At 35.3% G+C, this 14,592-nt stretch overlaps 1 protein-coding gene across 1 annotated transcript; it reads right to left on the bottom strand.

Annotated features, from left to right (window-relative positions):
- Positions 1-2,490: 2,490 nt before the first annotated feature.
- Positions 2,491-9,575, bottom strand: LOC131957462 (uncharacterized). The gene is made up of 5 exons (XM_059322293.1): positions 9,267-9,575; positions 7,353-7,528; positions 5,346-5,483; positions 4,097-4,259; positions 2,491-2,820 (listed from the first exon to the last, which is right to left on the bottom strand). The coding sequence occupies exons 1-5, from the start codon at positions 9,573-9,575 to the stop codon at positions 2,491-2,493; spliced, it is 1,116 nt and encodes a 371-aa protein (XP_059178276.1).
- Positions 9,576-14,592: the final 5,017 nt, after the last annotated feature.

Genomic DNA, 14,592 nt, shown 5'->3' with positions numbered 1-14,592 from the left:
TCGCCAGAATATATTAAATTATTCGCCAGAACATTATAAATTCTTCACCAGAATATATTAACCATTAGTCAGAATATATTAAATTATTTGCCAGAATTATTGATTTCTTCGCAAGAATATATTAAACATTCGCCAGAATATATTAAATTATTTGTAGAATTATTGATTTCTTCGCAAGAATATATTAAATATTCGCCAGAATATATTAAATTATTTGCCAGAATTGATTTCTTCGAAAGAATATATTAAATAATTCGCCTGATTTTATTAAATCCTTCTGCCTGAAAATATTAAATCATTAGCTAGATGACATTAAATTATTCACCAAAACGTATTAAATCCTTGCCGGAATGTATTGCATCTTGAACTGGTAGTTTCAAAGATCTGGGAGGCGTGACATATACTTGGAGATGGCGCTTGATATTTCTACACAACTTACCCGTCCAGATAGAGTTTGCTTTGGTTTCATGTAAATCGAAATACAATTTTATGCAATGCCATGCACATTAAAAAGTTTAGAGTATTATATTATTTGAGTATTATATTTTTTTTTTAAAATAACAATTACAAATTTCTTTAAAGAGAAATAAAAAAAGCTGAAAAATAAAAAAGTAAGGAAAATAGTTATATTTATTTTTTTGCTTCTTTTCCAAAGGAACATTTTACTTTGATTTATCCTTTTATAAAACAGAAGTTATTTCCCCGTCATGGATTTTTTTAAAAATCCCAACTGATTAAAGTTCTAAAACAATCAGATTAGTTGTGATCTTATATTATTCCCGTGTGACTGTGTATAAAACTTTTCCTTCTAGATCGAATTTTAATCCCAACTATTTATAACATCCCGATTTCTCGGACTTGTAAAATAAAATAAAAAACACATATATAAGCATAGTAGTGATTGATGATTTATTACGTAATGTAAACTTGGAATGTAAAGTTCGTATACAAAAAGGATTTGTTGAGTTTTATTTTTATTTTTTTGTAGTCATTAATATAACGTTTTAAATATATGTTTTGTGAACTACACAATTTTTACAACTTCATTTCTTAAAAATGTAAGTGATCAAATAATTAATTTTGCAGTCATAAAAATGTTATGTGTGATTATTCATAATCAAAATATATATTTACTAACCATACTATTTCGTCTGTTATTATTTTTTTTAAAATGCATCGTTCTCATTGTTTTTTCTACAGGAAAAAAAATACACACACACACATATATATATATATATATATATATATATATATATATATATATATATATATATATATATATATATAAATATAACAGATTTCTGTATGATACAATGAAATGCAACATCTGTAAAGCAAAAAAAAAATTATGTACACTAGATCAAGATATAAACAATAACATGGTTCTAAAATTAAATCACTTCGACGATCTTGTCTTTTTTTTCTTTAATTAGCCAATCACCTTTCCTCTTTACCTACTCAAGTAACCGTGCGTGTTCATGCAGAAAATAGCTACACCACCAGTTTGATGTCGAAAGTGTTTATTTTCTGTATTCGTGTTGTTAAATAGTTTTCATCTCAGGTTATCACGAGTCTTCAGTCAATTAAAAAAAAAACAACCTTAGGGTTAGTTGCCTGAAAATATCGTCAAAGCACTGCAAGTCAAATGTTTTTTACTAGCAGATCTCGGCAATATTTGAGTCGTCTTCAGGCCCCACTAGCCTCCGTGTGTTGTATTAAAATATATAGCCAGGCCATGGCGTTTGCTTCCATAATGACGTTGAAACTTGTATTGACTTTATCCTCCAATTTACAGCGGTATTGCCTTACATCTCTCTGTGAAGAACCTCCCCACCTGTCTTACCCCCCCCCCCCCCCCCCCCCCCAATCCCCGGAGCAAGTCCCTAGCATAAATAATATTTTAAAAATTTAAATAGAAAACATGTACTTTCGAGTATCAAAACCACCCGCTTGAGAGAAATATCCAAAACAATATCTATGGGTTTCTAACACCGACTTCAATATAGATTAAATGTTATTTGGTCTGTTAAACCTAGCTTTTAATGTACGAACATACCATTTAGATATTTCTTGCAACCAGTCTCTTGGGGTCTATGATTTCCTCCTAATTTTAGATGGTTTGAATTCTACTGTACATTTTTTCTATATTTTCCAGTACATTATAAATGATTTATTTCACTTCGTTAAGGTGAACTCTGTCACCTATTTTCGACTCCATCGCAAATAATTTAACTGTAGGTGAAATCTGTGCATTCTGTTACCTGTTTGCGATAACTACTTATATAATTTTAAGACAATTTATAAGGTGAATTATATCACCTATTTTCTAAGACATCTTGAATAATTTACTAAATAGTGGAACGGTGAATCTTGTCACCTATTTACTATGCCATCTTGTATAATTTACTAATTAGTGGAAGGGTGAATCTTGTCACCTATTTTTTGACGCCATCTTGAATAATTCTCTAACCCTTGTACGGGTGGATCTCGTCACCTATTTTCATAAATATCCCGTGGATACCTGTTGTAATCAAACATGATAAAATCCCACCGGTACAGTTCTTCTATCTTGTACAAAAGATCTGTTGGCACCTCCATGTAACCACGGAGCATCGCCGCCCTTTTTTGTGCCTTTTGTGTCTTGCTGTCTCTGGAGCTCCAGGCCTTGTACGCATGGGTGCAGAGTTGGATGAAGGACTCCTGGGTCAGAGGCGGCTCCCTGGGCCGTCTGGGTGGGAACGGTACCTCCATGGGCAGGTGACCATTGAACTGGAACGCCGTCCACAGCCGGCTGAAGAGTTGTTCGAGCGTGAAGCAGGTCTGTGATAAGTGTATGAGTGATGTTAGGGGAGGTACTATACGGAAACAAAAAGCTTGTTTAAAATAAAAGCTTAGTCAAAATTGTCTAGTTGTCTATGGCTGTTGTGTAACGTACGATATGGTCGGATGGTAGAGCGTACGACTGATAACCCGAATATCTGTAGGATGTATCTGATTCCACCGCAGGGGCGTAGCGAAGGGGAGGGGGGGCGGTGGGTGCGGACCGCACTGGGTGACACCATTTAGGGGGGTGACACCAAGGCAAAAAATAGCAAAATATATAGAGAAAAACTTGAGGGGGGGGGGTGCAAATCGAAAGTTTGTTGGGGGGGGGGTGCAAATCGAAAACTTGAAAGTGTGTCCCCGGAAAGGGTCGCTACGCCTCTGGGGGGTGACACCATTAAGTGCCGCACCGTGGGTGACACCCGACCTCGCTACGCCACTGTTCCACCGTACCCCGGTCCTTACCAGACCGACGGTAAAGAAAACTAAAGCGACTGAGTAATATGCTGACTTCTTATCTCTTCGCAGGCCGATGTCACATAAACAGTTCATCTCTATTTCATCTGCCCTCCATACCGACAATTGATTTTAAACCTCAAATGAAACACGACATAAAAATTCTGCCCGCTCGTGAATATTTATATTTTTAATTTAATAATCAGACCTACAACTCAATACTGGTTTTTTTTTGGTTTTTTATTTCTGTTTTTTCTTGAGAGTAGCGCGAACTTCTTAGATTTATGGGTTATAGGAACACACATAAAGTAAACGACCTTTATAATACAATTCAATATGGTCGAAAAATTGTTAAAAACTTGGTATTTCACACGCTCTAAAAAAAAACGCAAGAAACGAAGAAAACAAATTCTTTATATAACAATTTAATTGCGCCTTTTAAAGATCTTCATGGACCTCATTACCTTAATTAGACTGACATTTTAAAAATATTTCTTATAAATCAATTTCTTATTTTTATAATTAGTTCGCCGACCCATTAGACTGTTTTATGAGGTTAAATATTTAAATGCTTCAAAAAAAAAGAACACATATTTGTTTAAATTGTGAAACAGGGAATCAATATTAGAGTACAAATAGACCAAGGTTCAATAACTCTAAAGTTTGTTAACGCGCTTACCACGACATACAGACCAAAGTTCGATAACTCTGTTAATAGTTTTACCCTTGTTACCACAACAAATAGACCAAAGTTCGATAACTCTCGAAAGATGGTTACCTTGGTTACGACAACCAGAGACACGTATTTTCTAATTACCTCAAATTCCTCCTGGAAAAAGTTCCACATTTCCACATTGTATTCTGTCAACATCTCCATCTCTTTTATGGCTCGGTCGGCCGTCACAGAGTGGGTCACGTTGACCTTTCTATTTATAGGCTCGTCCAGGAGCCAGGTCATGTTGGCTTTTTCTAAAATAAGCCTGGGAAAAAAATGTAATCAAATTAAAAATTTCGTTTTATTTTTAAACTACAAACCATTTTTTAAAAGAAATGTTTAATTTGTTGTTTAATCAAAACTGAAAATAAAAACAGGCGGTCAGCAAAGTCATGTTGACTTTCCTCAAGTCAGGCATCAGTCCCAATCAGGTTGACTTAGTGGCGTACACTACGGACTCGAACCCTAGAATTCGTTTAGTGCTCTAACGCTAGACGCTCGACACCGCTACATAGCAGAATGGCTGAATATTTGGTCACCGTGTCGGACTTCATATTGAAGCCCCTATTATATTAAAGATATAAATATATTATGTTTGTGTAATAAAATTATTAAAATTGTATGCGGCAAGAAAAAATAACCCATCCCACCCTTCCCCTACGTAATTCGCCATATGCACACATACTAAAACGAGTCCCACTTAATATTTTAGCCTTAAAATAAATAGTTCTCAATTGTATAATTAAATTAGTTTTTTATTTATTTAAACCAAAGTAAGAGCGAGCTATTTTTTAAAAAAAAACTAGTCTAAGGGAGGCTACTTGATAAGAGGTAGTCTACTGGAGGCTACTATCTAGGACCGAATAAGGGAGATAACTTGATAGAGCCTTATCTAGGGAGATTATTCTAAAGGACATTATAAAGGAGGCTAAGCTAGGAACTTTTAAGGGAGGCCACTGATGGTTAGGTTATTCTAAATGACTTAATAAAGGAAGCCAAAATATTATCTTTAAAGAGAGGCATTTCTTAGAGTTTAGCCTACGGATGCCTTGGTCCAGAGGCGTAGCGAGGGGGGGGGGGGTGGCGGGGGGGGGGGCGGACCGCACCGGGTGACACGATTTAGGGGGGGGGGGGGTGACACCAAGGTAAAAAAGTAGTAAAAATATATAGAGAAAAATTTGAGGGGGGGGGGGGTGCAAATCGAAAATTGAAAGTTTGTCCCCGGAAGAGTCGCTACGCCTCTGGGGGGGGGGGGTGACACCATTAAGTGCCGCAACGGGTAACACCCGACCTCGCTACGCCACTGCCTTGGTCTAAGGGAGGCGACCTCAATCTTTCAGTTACCAGTTACCTTGAGTCCCGTGTGAAAGTCTCCATCTTGCCTAGGATGTGGGGTCGAAACAAACAGGGGTCGCACACGTACTTGTAGGGGGCCCAATGCTCGTTCAGCTGTTCGGGGTTCTCCATGAAGCTAGTGTTAGTTATGAACCTGGTAGGCAGAAACAACAGCAATTAATTGATGTAAGTATTATCAGCCTTGTTTAGTTACGTAAGTTACTTAGTACCCGATAGACACAAAAAAACAGCACTTAATTGTCTAGTTACGTAAGTCAGTGATGATTCTGTATGCAACATAAACGGCAGCACTAAAATAGTGAAGGCTGTTAAGTCCTTCACATGTTGTGTGTGTATGTTGTGTATTGAATCACAGGTACCCGCTTTTGTACACAGTTGTAGCCCTTGATTGTGTTTTGGGTTGAGAAGTGTTCACGGAGTTTGTTGACAACTGACGAGTGACACGGTGTGTGTTAGTGTGTAACAGTTGATGAGTGACAGGAGATGTGTTAGTGTGTAGCATTAGGTTTAAGTAAGTAATGTGTCAGAGAGAAAAAAAATCAAGCACTTAAATTACGTTGCTACAATAGCCATAAAGAAAAACATACCATTAAAACACAGTTTAAAATAACGTAATTATAAACAAATAGCATGTTTGTATATAACATAAATCTTTCACTTAACATAAACTCAAATTTAAACAGAGCAGTTAGCTAACTGAAGTAGGAAAAGTAGATAAAAAAAAATAAAACTTAAAAACAAGTTTTAATTTACCGTAAAAAGTCAACGAAAGAGATATCCTTTGGACAGTATTTTGTATCGGCTGTAGGCGACAAAAATTGTGCAAGTAATTAAAAGCTATTTCAGAAACTTTCTTAGATTTTTTTTTCTAATAAAATGTGTCAATGACATTGAAAGTAAATTTGCACAGAAGTTAAAAAAATTAACTGTAGTTTCGTCCTTAATCGCTTTTAACACTTAACAACTCAAAAATTACAGTAAGATTTTACGCTCAAATTACAAATACCATCTACACAATTTCACAAAACAAAAAAAAAAAAAAAAAAAAAAAAAAATAAAATGTGTCAGATTCGTAGCAACGAAATATTTTTACCATCGTAATTCAAAAAGTCTGCAATTTTTTCACCCTCCGAGTACCAAAAATCTGGCAACCAAAATTTGTCGATCCAGGCAGACCAGAGACGGCTGTAGGGGTCTCGCACAAACATAAACCTGTTGGAATAGACATGTGTATGGACCATATAAACCTGTTGGGATAGACATGTGTATGGACCATATATCCTGTTGCGATAGATATGTGTATGGACCATATATCCTGTTGCGATAGATATGTGTATGGACCATATATCCTGTTGCGATAGATATGTGTATGGACCATATATCCTGTTGCGATAGATATGTGTGGGCCATATAAATCTGTTAGTTACAGTACAATAGTATTTTGACAATATGGTTCACACAAACCTCTAGCAATACAACAGTATATGACTGTATGGGTCACATAATAAAGAGTATATTACTCAAAGAGTCAGCTCATCAGCTTCCTCGGAGAGTCGGCTATCAACTACATCCAAAAGTCAGCTAATCAACTACAGACAAGAGTCATCTACCTCAAAGAGTCAGAGAGTCACTACCCCAAAGAGTCAGCTAATCAGACTACCTCAAAGAGTCAGCGAGTCAACTACCTCAAATAGTCAGCTAATCAACTACCTCATAGAGTCAAAGAGTCAGACTACCTCAAAGAGTCAGCGAGTCAACTACCTCAAAGAGTCAGCTAATCAGCTACCTCAAAGAGTCAGTCATACTACCTCAAAGAGCCACTGAGTCAGACTACCTCAAAGAGTCAGCGAGTCAGACTAAAGAGTCAGACTACCTCAAGGAGTCAGCGAGTCAACTACCTCAATGAGTCAGCGAGTCAGACAACTTTAAAGAGTCAACAAGTCAACTACCCTCAAAGAGTCAGCGAGTCAGACTACCTCAAAGAGTCAGCGAGTCAGACTACCTCAAAGAGTCAGCCATAAAGCTGGAGGCTGGCTGACTGCTCCACATCGACTCCTCAAAGCTGATGTTCCCGTAGTGTGTGGTCATGCGGGGGATGTCGAAAGGGGAGTCATAGATGACGCCACTCGTCTCGTTGTTGAGGAACCGGAAGATGTTGATCCAGAAGGTGCAGCCCACCTGAGATGGAAGACAGGTTATTTAGGTCACAAGGTCAGGAGGTCAAGGTCAGAAAGACTAGGTAGATTTGATTAGGGAAATATAAAGTTGGAGGTGTGTTAATTCACAAGGTCAGATGTTTAAGCTCAGATAGACTAGGTAGATTTGATTTAGGTACATAAAAAGGCAAAGGCGAGTAAGGTCACAAGGTGAGTGAGTATCAAGTGATTTAATTGTGTTGTCTCCGCTTAGTTTCAAAACCATTTAATTAATTTTTAATGACTAATTAAACTAACTACATCCAAACCAATACCCTAATGAATATCCCATATATTGAGGAACTGGACAAGAGGGTTGAGAAAAATTAAAAAGCTAATTTTTTTAAAAAATCAGATAAACTTTTATTGTCATCGAAATAGAACGTATATGGAAAGTTTGAACGAAATCACTACATTAGAAAAGGCTCAAAATTAAGTTACAAGATTTGCATAAGGCTGGTCAGAGGTAGGTCAAAATATGCTGTTATGTGGGAAGTAAAGGTAAGAAATGAATAAAGAAAAGTAGGAGATGGGCGCAGTTACCCAGAGATTAATGAGAAGTTAAAGTACTTTTAATTTTAATTAATGAGCAATTAAGGTACTTTTAGTTTATTATATCCCTAAGTATGCTTAACAGAAAATAAAACAATCATTATATAACACATGCATTTTATTTAGAAGGGTTTAATTTTATGTTTAAATAATAGATATTCAAATGTTTTTAACACGTTTTTCTTAACTCAGCTTCGCGTTTGTTTGTTTGGTTGTTTGGATGTTTGTTGTTAAAATTGACATCGAAAATTAGCCCACTTCTGATTGCTCTTGAGATCTGAAATTTGGCATACAGGCTACTTTCGCCTAACAATTTCAGATGCAATCATAAAAACTAGCAATTAGAGACCGTAATTAGCTTAATTTAATTACGCCCCAAGGACCATAAAATTGAGGACATGATTTCTAAAGATACCGACAAGACTGTAGGCTTATTGACACAGTTACTTCGGCCCCAATCGATGTGAGCGCGCTGGCCGTGATCGTATAGTGGTTAGTACTTCGCGTTGTGGCCGCGACAACCCAGGTTCGAATCCTGGTCGCTCAAGATTTTTTTTAGTCCGTGTATTTATAAACACTTAGTAAAGTCATACTTAATCAAGTCATTAGATAAAGTAGAAAATAAACTATATAAAAAACTTTTTTTAAAAACCACGTTTTTCATGTGTAGCAACGGACTAAAAAGGAGAAAATAAAATACTTAAAAAAACTTTTTAAAACACCACGTTTTTCTTGTGGACTAAAAAGTAGAAAATAAATTTTTCTTTTGTGCTTCCTCGAGCTGTGCAAGTTCTTGTGATGACTGACAAAAAACGTGGGTCGGGCAGATGGGTCGGGAAATTTGATGGTGAACGTACCCACGTTTTTTGTCAGTCATCACAAGAACTTGCACAGCTCGAGGAAGCACAAAAGAAAAATTTATTTTCTACTTTTTAGTCCACAAGAAAAACGTGGTTTTTTAAAAAGTTTTTTTAAGTATTTTATTGTCTATTTCATTAGTTCCCGTTCGGGGCCAAGACATACGGGGCAGATGAAGTAAAGTTCATAACAATGACCTCAGCATTGCCTATTTACTAAATATTAAAACTTTACTTATATCAAAAGTAAAAATATATTACATTAAAAAAAACTGCGATTTTATAAACACTTGAGCAACGTGATTCACCGACCTTGGGCACAATACAGTTGGATAATCTGTGCTCGACGTCAGAGATAATCCTCCAAGCGTAGCCAATGGGAGTGATGACACATACGTCATTGACCTTCTTCAGCCTGCTCTCCTGGTCATGGCACTCCGTCTGCTTCTGCTGTTGGTCGTCTGCTGGCGTGGAACTCTTTACCCTGACGTCTGCTGGTGTGGAAGTCTTTACCTTGACGTCTGCTGGCGTAGAACTTTTTATTGCGACGTCTGCTGGCGTGGAACTCTTTACCCTGACGTCTGCGAACGTGGAACTTTTTACTGGGACGTCGGCTGACATGAATTTCGTTAACTGGACTTGACGACGTACTGCAAGGAGACCTGTTGGATATTTTTTGTTGTGCTTGATCAACCGGGTTTTGTAGGATGTATGACGGTTATTGGATGTATTGTGTTGTTGGATGTATTAAGTATTGTTGGATGTGTTATGTATTGTTGGATGTGCTATGTATTGTTCGATGTATTATGCATTATTGGATGTGTTATGTATTGTAGCATGCATCATGCATTTGATGTATGATGTATTGTTCGATGTATCATGTTTTTCTAAGCGTATCATGTTATGCTAAGTTTATCAAGTAATGTTGGATGTATAATGTATTGTTGTATATTTCATGTATTGTTGAGTATATGTTGTTAAGAGTGATTTACAATTTTTTCTCAGCGCACCGCGCAGTATCGATACAATTGCTAAGCTGACAGCTGTTCCAAAAATGTAACATTCATCGAAAACGAGCACTAATCTAGCAACTGTCATAAAAGAAAAGAATGTAAAAATTGCTTCACAATTCACCGACTATTGTTGAATGATTTTTTTTAAGCCAACACATTGGTGCCATAGATTCCTCAAATGATTCTTAGATTGAAAAGATAACTAGCATTTAAGTTTAGATTTACTAATCTGTAATCCTCCCCCCCCCCCACACACTCACAATCACCCACATCTCTTCTTACAATAACACCCGCCTCATGCAACAAACTTGATGACTGTTTGAGCATAATTGATCATAATATGATGAAATACTTAAAATAGTATTATAAATATATATTTTATTTTCTTACATTTTTGTTTCTATACTTATAACTGTAATCTACATTTATTTTTTAGTTGTTGAGTGTTAATGTAAAATTTTAAGAGTGTTTAGATTTCAATCAGAAAATCGAACTACCTGTAAAATAAAAACAGCAAGATGTCTTTTAAGTAATATCTAGAAGGGAATAGATCAATTTGTATCAGTGCATAGCGGCTAAAACAGCATACTAAATATAGCGTGTTTTTATTGGCCTGGTTTGAGACATTACTACCAGGAGGGGGGAGAATTGACGGGGGGTGGGGTTGTTATGTCCAACTCCAATATTGGCCTCTATGGTTATTATGACTTAACTTTATCCTTTATCCTCCTTGTGGCGCATAATTCCTCGACCATAACCTTCCATTTTGTCTTGTTTCTGGTTGCTGATTTTACAACCAAGACATTCCTGATGTCTTCAGTTTTTTAAGAAGACTATGCCTCAAGTGAGCCTTAGGCGATATTGGTACAATACACGTCATAAATAAAGGTGTGTTTATAAGCAGACGTGGAGTGTATTGAGTCAAAGCAAGGAACTTCATTGTTCAGTCTGTACCGGCGGAGTTATCTTCTTAAGCCACGCTACACCACAACAGCAGTATTCGATCAACTAGTCACGGCAAATTCCGGCTAACCAGAAGATTTCGGTCTTATTTACTGGCATCTGGCATTGTCTCTTTCGGGTTGTATATATATATATATATATATATATATATATATATATATATATATATATATATATATATATATATATATATATATAAACACCTAAGCCTAAGCGTGCTTTTACAATTGTGTGTATTTAACGATTTATTCTTCTAGCCTAGCCTGGAACCAAAAACGTGATCCAGATACCTAGAAACAGACCAAAGTTTGGACTGTGTCTACCTCAGCATCACGACCTCGCGTCTATCTCAGACTTTATCTCATCGAACTCATTCTTTGACGCCTGGTAACAATGTCAGTGGTCAGTGTTCTAATTGGGTGTCTAGAATCGTACTGCGTTAAATGCGTGTGTGCGTGCATGTATTGTATTGATGGGTATATACATATGTATATGTACACACACAAATATATATATATATATATATATATATATATATATATATATATATATATATATATATATATATATATATATATATATATATATATATATATATATATATATGGGCTATGATATTTAAAAAATATTGATTGCAAGGTACCAATGGTATTATTTTACAATATTAGCTTTTTATATATTTAGTTTAGTAGGTATATATACAACCTTGTTATTATAAGAGTTATTATATTCGTTGTGTTGTTCGTTATGTTTAAATGTGACTGTCTTTTGTTACCACTCCAATCGTGCTTATCCTGAAAATCAGGCATTACACGCAGACTGTCAGACATGTTGACGTGTCAGATAAGACAACATGTGGCACGTTCACTAGCTAGTTCATGTCTAATGTTGAGTGTAACGGTTCGAGTATTTTTAGGTATATATTACTTAGGTTGAAGTAGGCAGTTACTGCGTTTTAGTTTTAGTTGTATGAGTTTGTTTGGGCTTGTTGATAATGCGAGGTATTTGTGTTGTGTTTAGTAGTGTTGTGTGGGGAGGTGTGTTGTGTGGGAGTGTTGTTTTATAGTATGATGTTGTGTTGTGTATTGTATGGTTGTGTTGTGTTGGAGTGTTGTTTTATAGTATGATGTTGTGTTATGTACAGTAGAGTTGTGTTGTGTGGGAGTGTTGTTTTATAGTATGATGTTGTTTTGTGTGTTGTAGGGTTATGTTGTGTTGGCGTGCTGTTTTATAGTATGATGTTGTACAATGTATTGTAGCGTTGTGTTGTGTGTCATTGTATTAAGTGTTTTTCTGTTGCTTGGTGCTATAGTATTTGGAGGTATGCTACGTGAGGTTTAATGACGGTGGCTTTTTGTAAAGATGTTTGTGTTGTGCGTGTTAATTTACGTGAGTTTATATATTCTGTCGATGGTGGTTGTTGCTGTGTTCTGTATTTTATAGCATGGTGGTTTGATATTTGAGTCTGAGGTGTGGTAGTCTCCCAACCGCCTACCACGGTTAAGCCATGTAATAATCATATACTTATTTTTATCTGCAATGCTTACAAGACTAAATACTCTAATTAAACTATTTTCAAATGCCAAAAAAATATTTTTAGAACTTTTTTTATATTACTTTGTATAATAAAAAGGAGTTGTGATTATATAATTTCTATTGTATAAAAGGCCTGTAAATTTTATAAGTCAAACAGGATTATGAAAAATTTATTATAAATTTCATATCTCTAATAAAAGTATGACATTACATTATTTCATATGTCTGAGAAAAGCATGCCTTGTCCATTGTAATAGACAATCACCAGATGTTTAAAAGCAAAATATATTTAATTTTTAAAAGTATCGACAATTTAGAGTTACAATGGTCACTTTTAAAAACTACCATTAAAAGCGATACCCACGACATTACCTTTTGGTCTGATTAAAGTTAGAAAGAACGGACAAAGGGAAAACACTCTAAATGTTCCGTTTAACCCTTTATCAATTACCCAAGCCATTTCAACGTGACTTCGTGCGGCTAATTGATACTTTATACACCGTCGTTAGATCGGTCCCTACGGGGTTAAATTTAAAACTGTGGGAGTTTAAAAATTAAGAATCAATTTACGACTTAAAAGCTTTTGCATTGATTAGCACTAGATATGCCAAGTCAACATAAGTAAAGGAAAGAGATTCTATATAGGCAAAATGATTGCCTGGCGGCAATATATACATATATATATATATATATATATATATATATATATATATATATATATATATATATATATATATATATATATATATATATATATATATATATATATATATATATATATATATATATGCGTGTGTGGGTATTATTATTACGAATATATGTATGTGTTATAGGTTTATATATTTATGTATATATATATATACATATATATATTGTCCTATATATTATACTGTTGTTTGTTTTAAAGAAAATATTATTGATTGGTAAGATGCAATTTTAAAATAATGTCTTTACAGGACTCGTTAATAGTTTAACATTTCTAGATAAGAGATGAGCTCTACTTCACCTACTCGACTGAAATATTGGTGCCGGTCACTTACCGTCAGAGCTGGAAGACGATGACGTGATCTGGTACAACACCAGACCCAGGGTGAATAATCCCAAGGTCAATGTCAGCTTGTTGCATAAATATCGTCTACTAACTGTGGCTAGGATTCTGAAACAATCAATGTTGTTCTTCATGGGTAGTATTTAGACTACATAGAATATATAATATATATATATATATATATATATATATATATATATATATATATATACTAGGCATGCTGCCCAGCTTCGCTTAGGCTTTCGAAAACATTGAGAATTTGAATGCTTAATTAATTCGCCCGAAGGTCGGTCTACGACCTCAAGAGTTATGAAGAGGTTCCTCCGTGGACATTTTTTTTCGATTTATAGCTCATATAAGGTACCGGTCAGTCGAGGTCAGTTTTGACCCCCACATCGTAGACTTTTCGGCCAACCGGCCCCCGTGTTCTGTCGCATCAAGGCAAGATCATGCCAAATTTGAAGCGCCTGCGGCGCCGGGAAGTGCCCTATCGGACACCCGACAATCTAGATCTAGATCTAGATTTCTAAAAGAATTTTTTTTTTAAGTTTAGCCCGAGCATAATAAAAAATAATACATTAACCAAGTTGACTTGCTGTGTCTCGAACCCGCACCACCTGCGTGGTTTAATGTACACTAACATCTCCGCTATTTAGGCAACTTATAAAATACGGAGAATGAAACACGTATTTTAAAATCTTAACTTACGCGAATAGGCCTATTCTTTCAAATTAATTTTTTATCCCAAATTAGCCAGTTCCAAACAAAGATTTTGTATAAAATAAATAAGTCTTGAAATAGTTTAGTCCTAATATAGAAATTTATTTTTGGAATTGATTTTAGAGAAGTTAGAGTCTAAATCTAGATCTTAGCGTCTACGTCTAGATCTAGTTATTGCGTAGATTTAGATTTAGATTTAGTCTAGATCTAGAATCTCTAGATCTAGAATCCAAATAAATAAAATAAATTTTATGAGTTTAGGTCGGAAAAATTGTATTGTATAAATTTCATAGTGTACGTAGATCTAAATCAAATTTGAATGAAATAGTTCATTTCTTTTCATTCAAAACACAGCAGA

The sequence above is a fragment of the Physella acuta genome, unplaced genomic scaffold, assembly GCF_028476545.2.
Source record: "Physella acuta isolate Inbredline_101_S28 unplaced genomic scaffold, ASM2847654v3 ptg001247l, whole genome shotgun sequence".
Lineage (NCBI taxonomy): Eukaryota > Metazoa > Mollusca > Gastropoda > Physidae > Physella > Physella acuta.
The sequence above is the reverse complement of the archived record's forward strand: the minus strand, read 5'-3'. Positions and strand labels throughout refer to the sequence as shown.

Bases quoted from the DNA above. Each gene is read 5' to 3' on its own strand.
- LOC131957462 (XM_059322293.1), bottom strand. From the start codon at position 9,575: ATGTCAGCCGACGTCCCAGTAAAAAGTTCCACGTTCGCAGACGTCAGG. The intron at 7,529-9,266 runs GTCGGTGAATCA...CTTCCATCTCAG, and splicing joins CCAACTGTATTGTGCCCAAG to GTGGGCTGCACCTTCTGGAT. The intron at 5,484-7,352 runs GTAGTCTGACTC...TCTGCCTACCAG, and splicing joins TTTATGGCTGACTCTTTGAG to GTTCATAACTAACACTAGCT.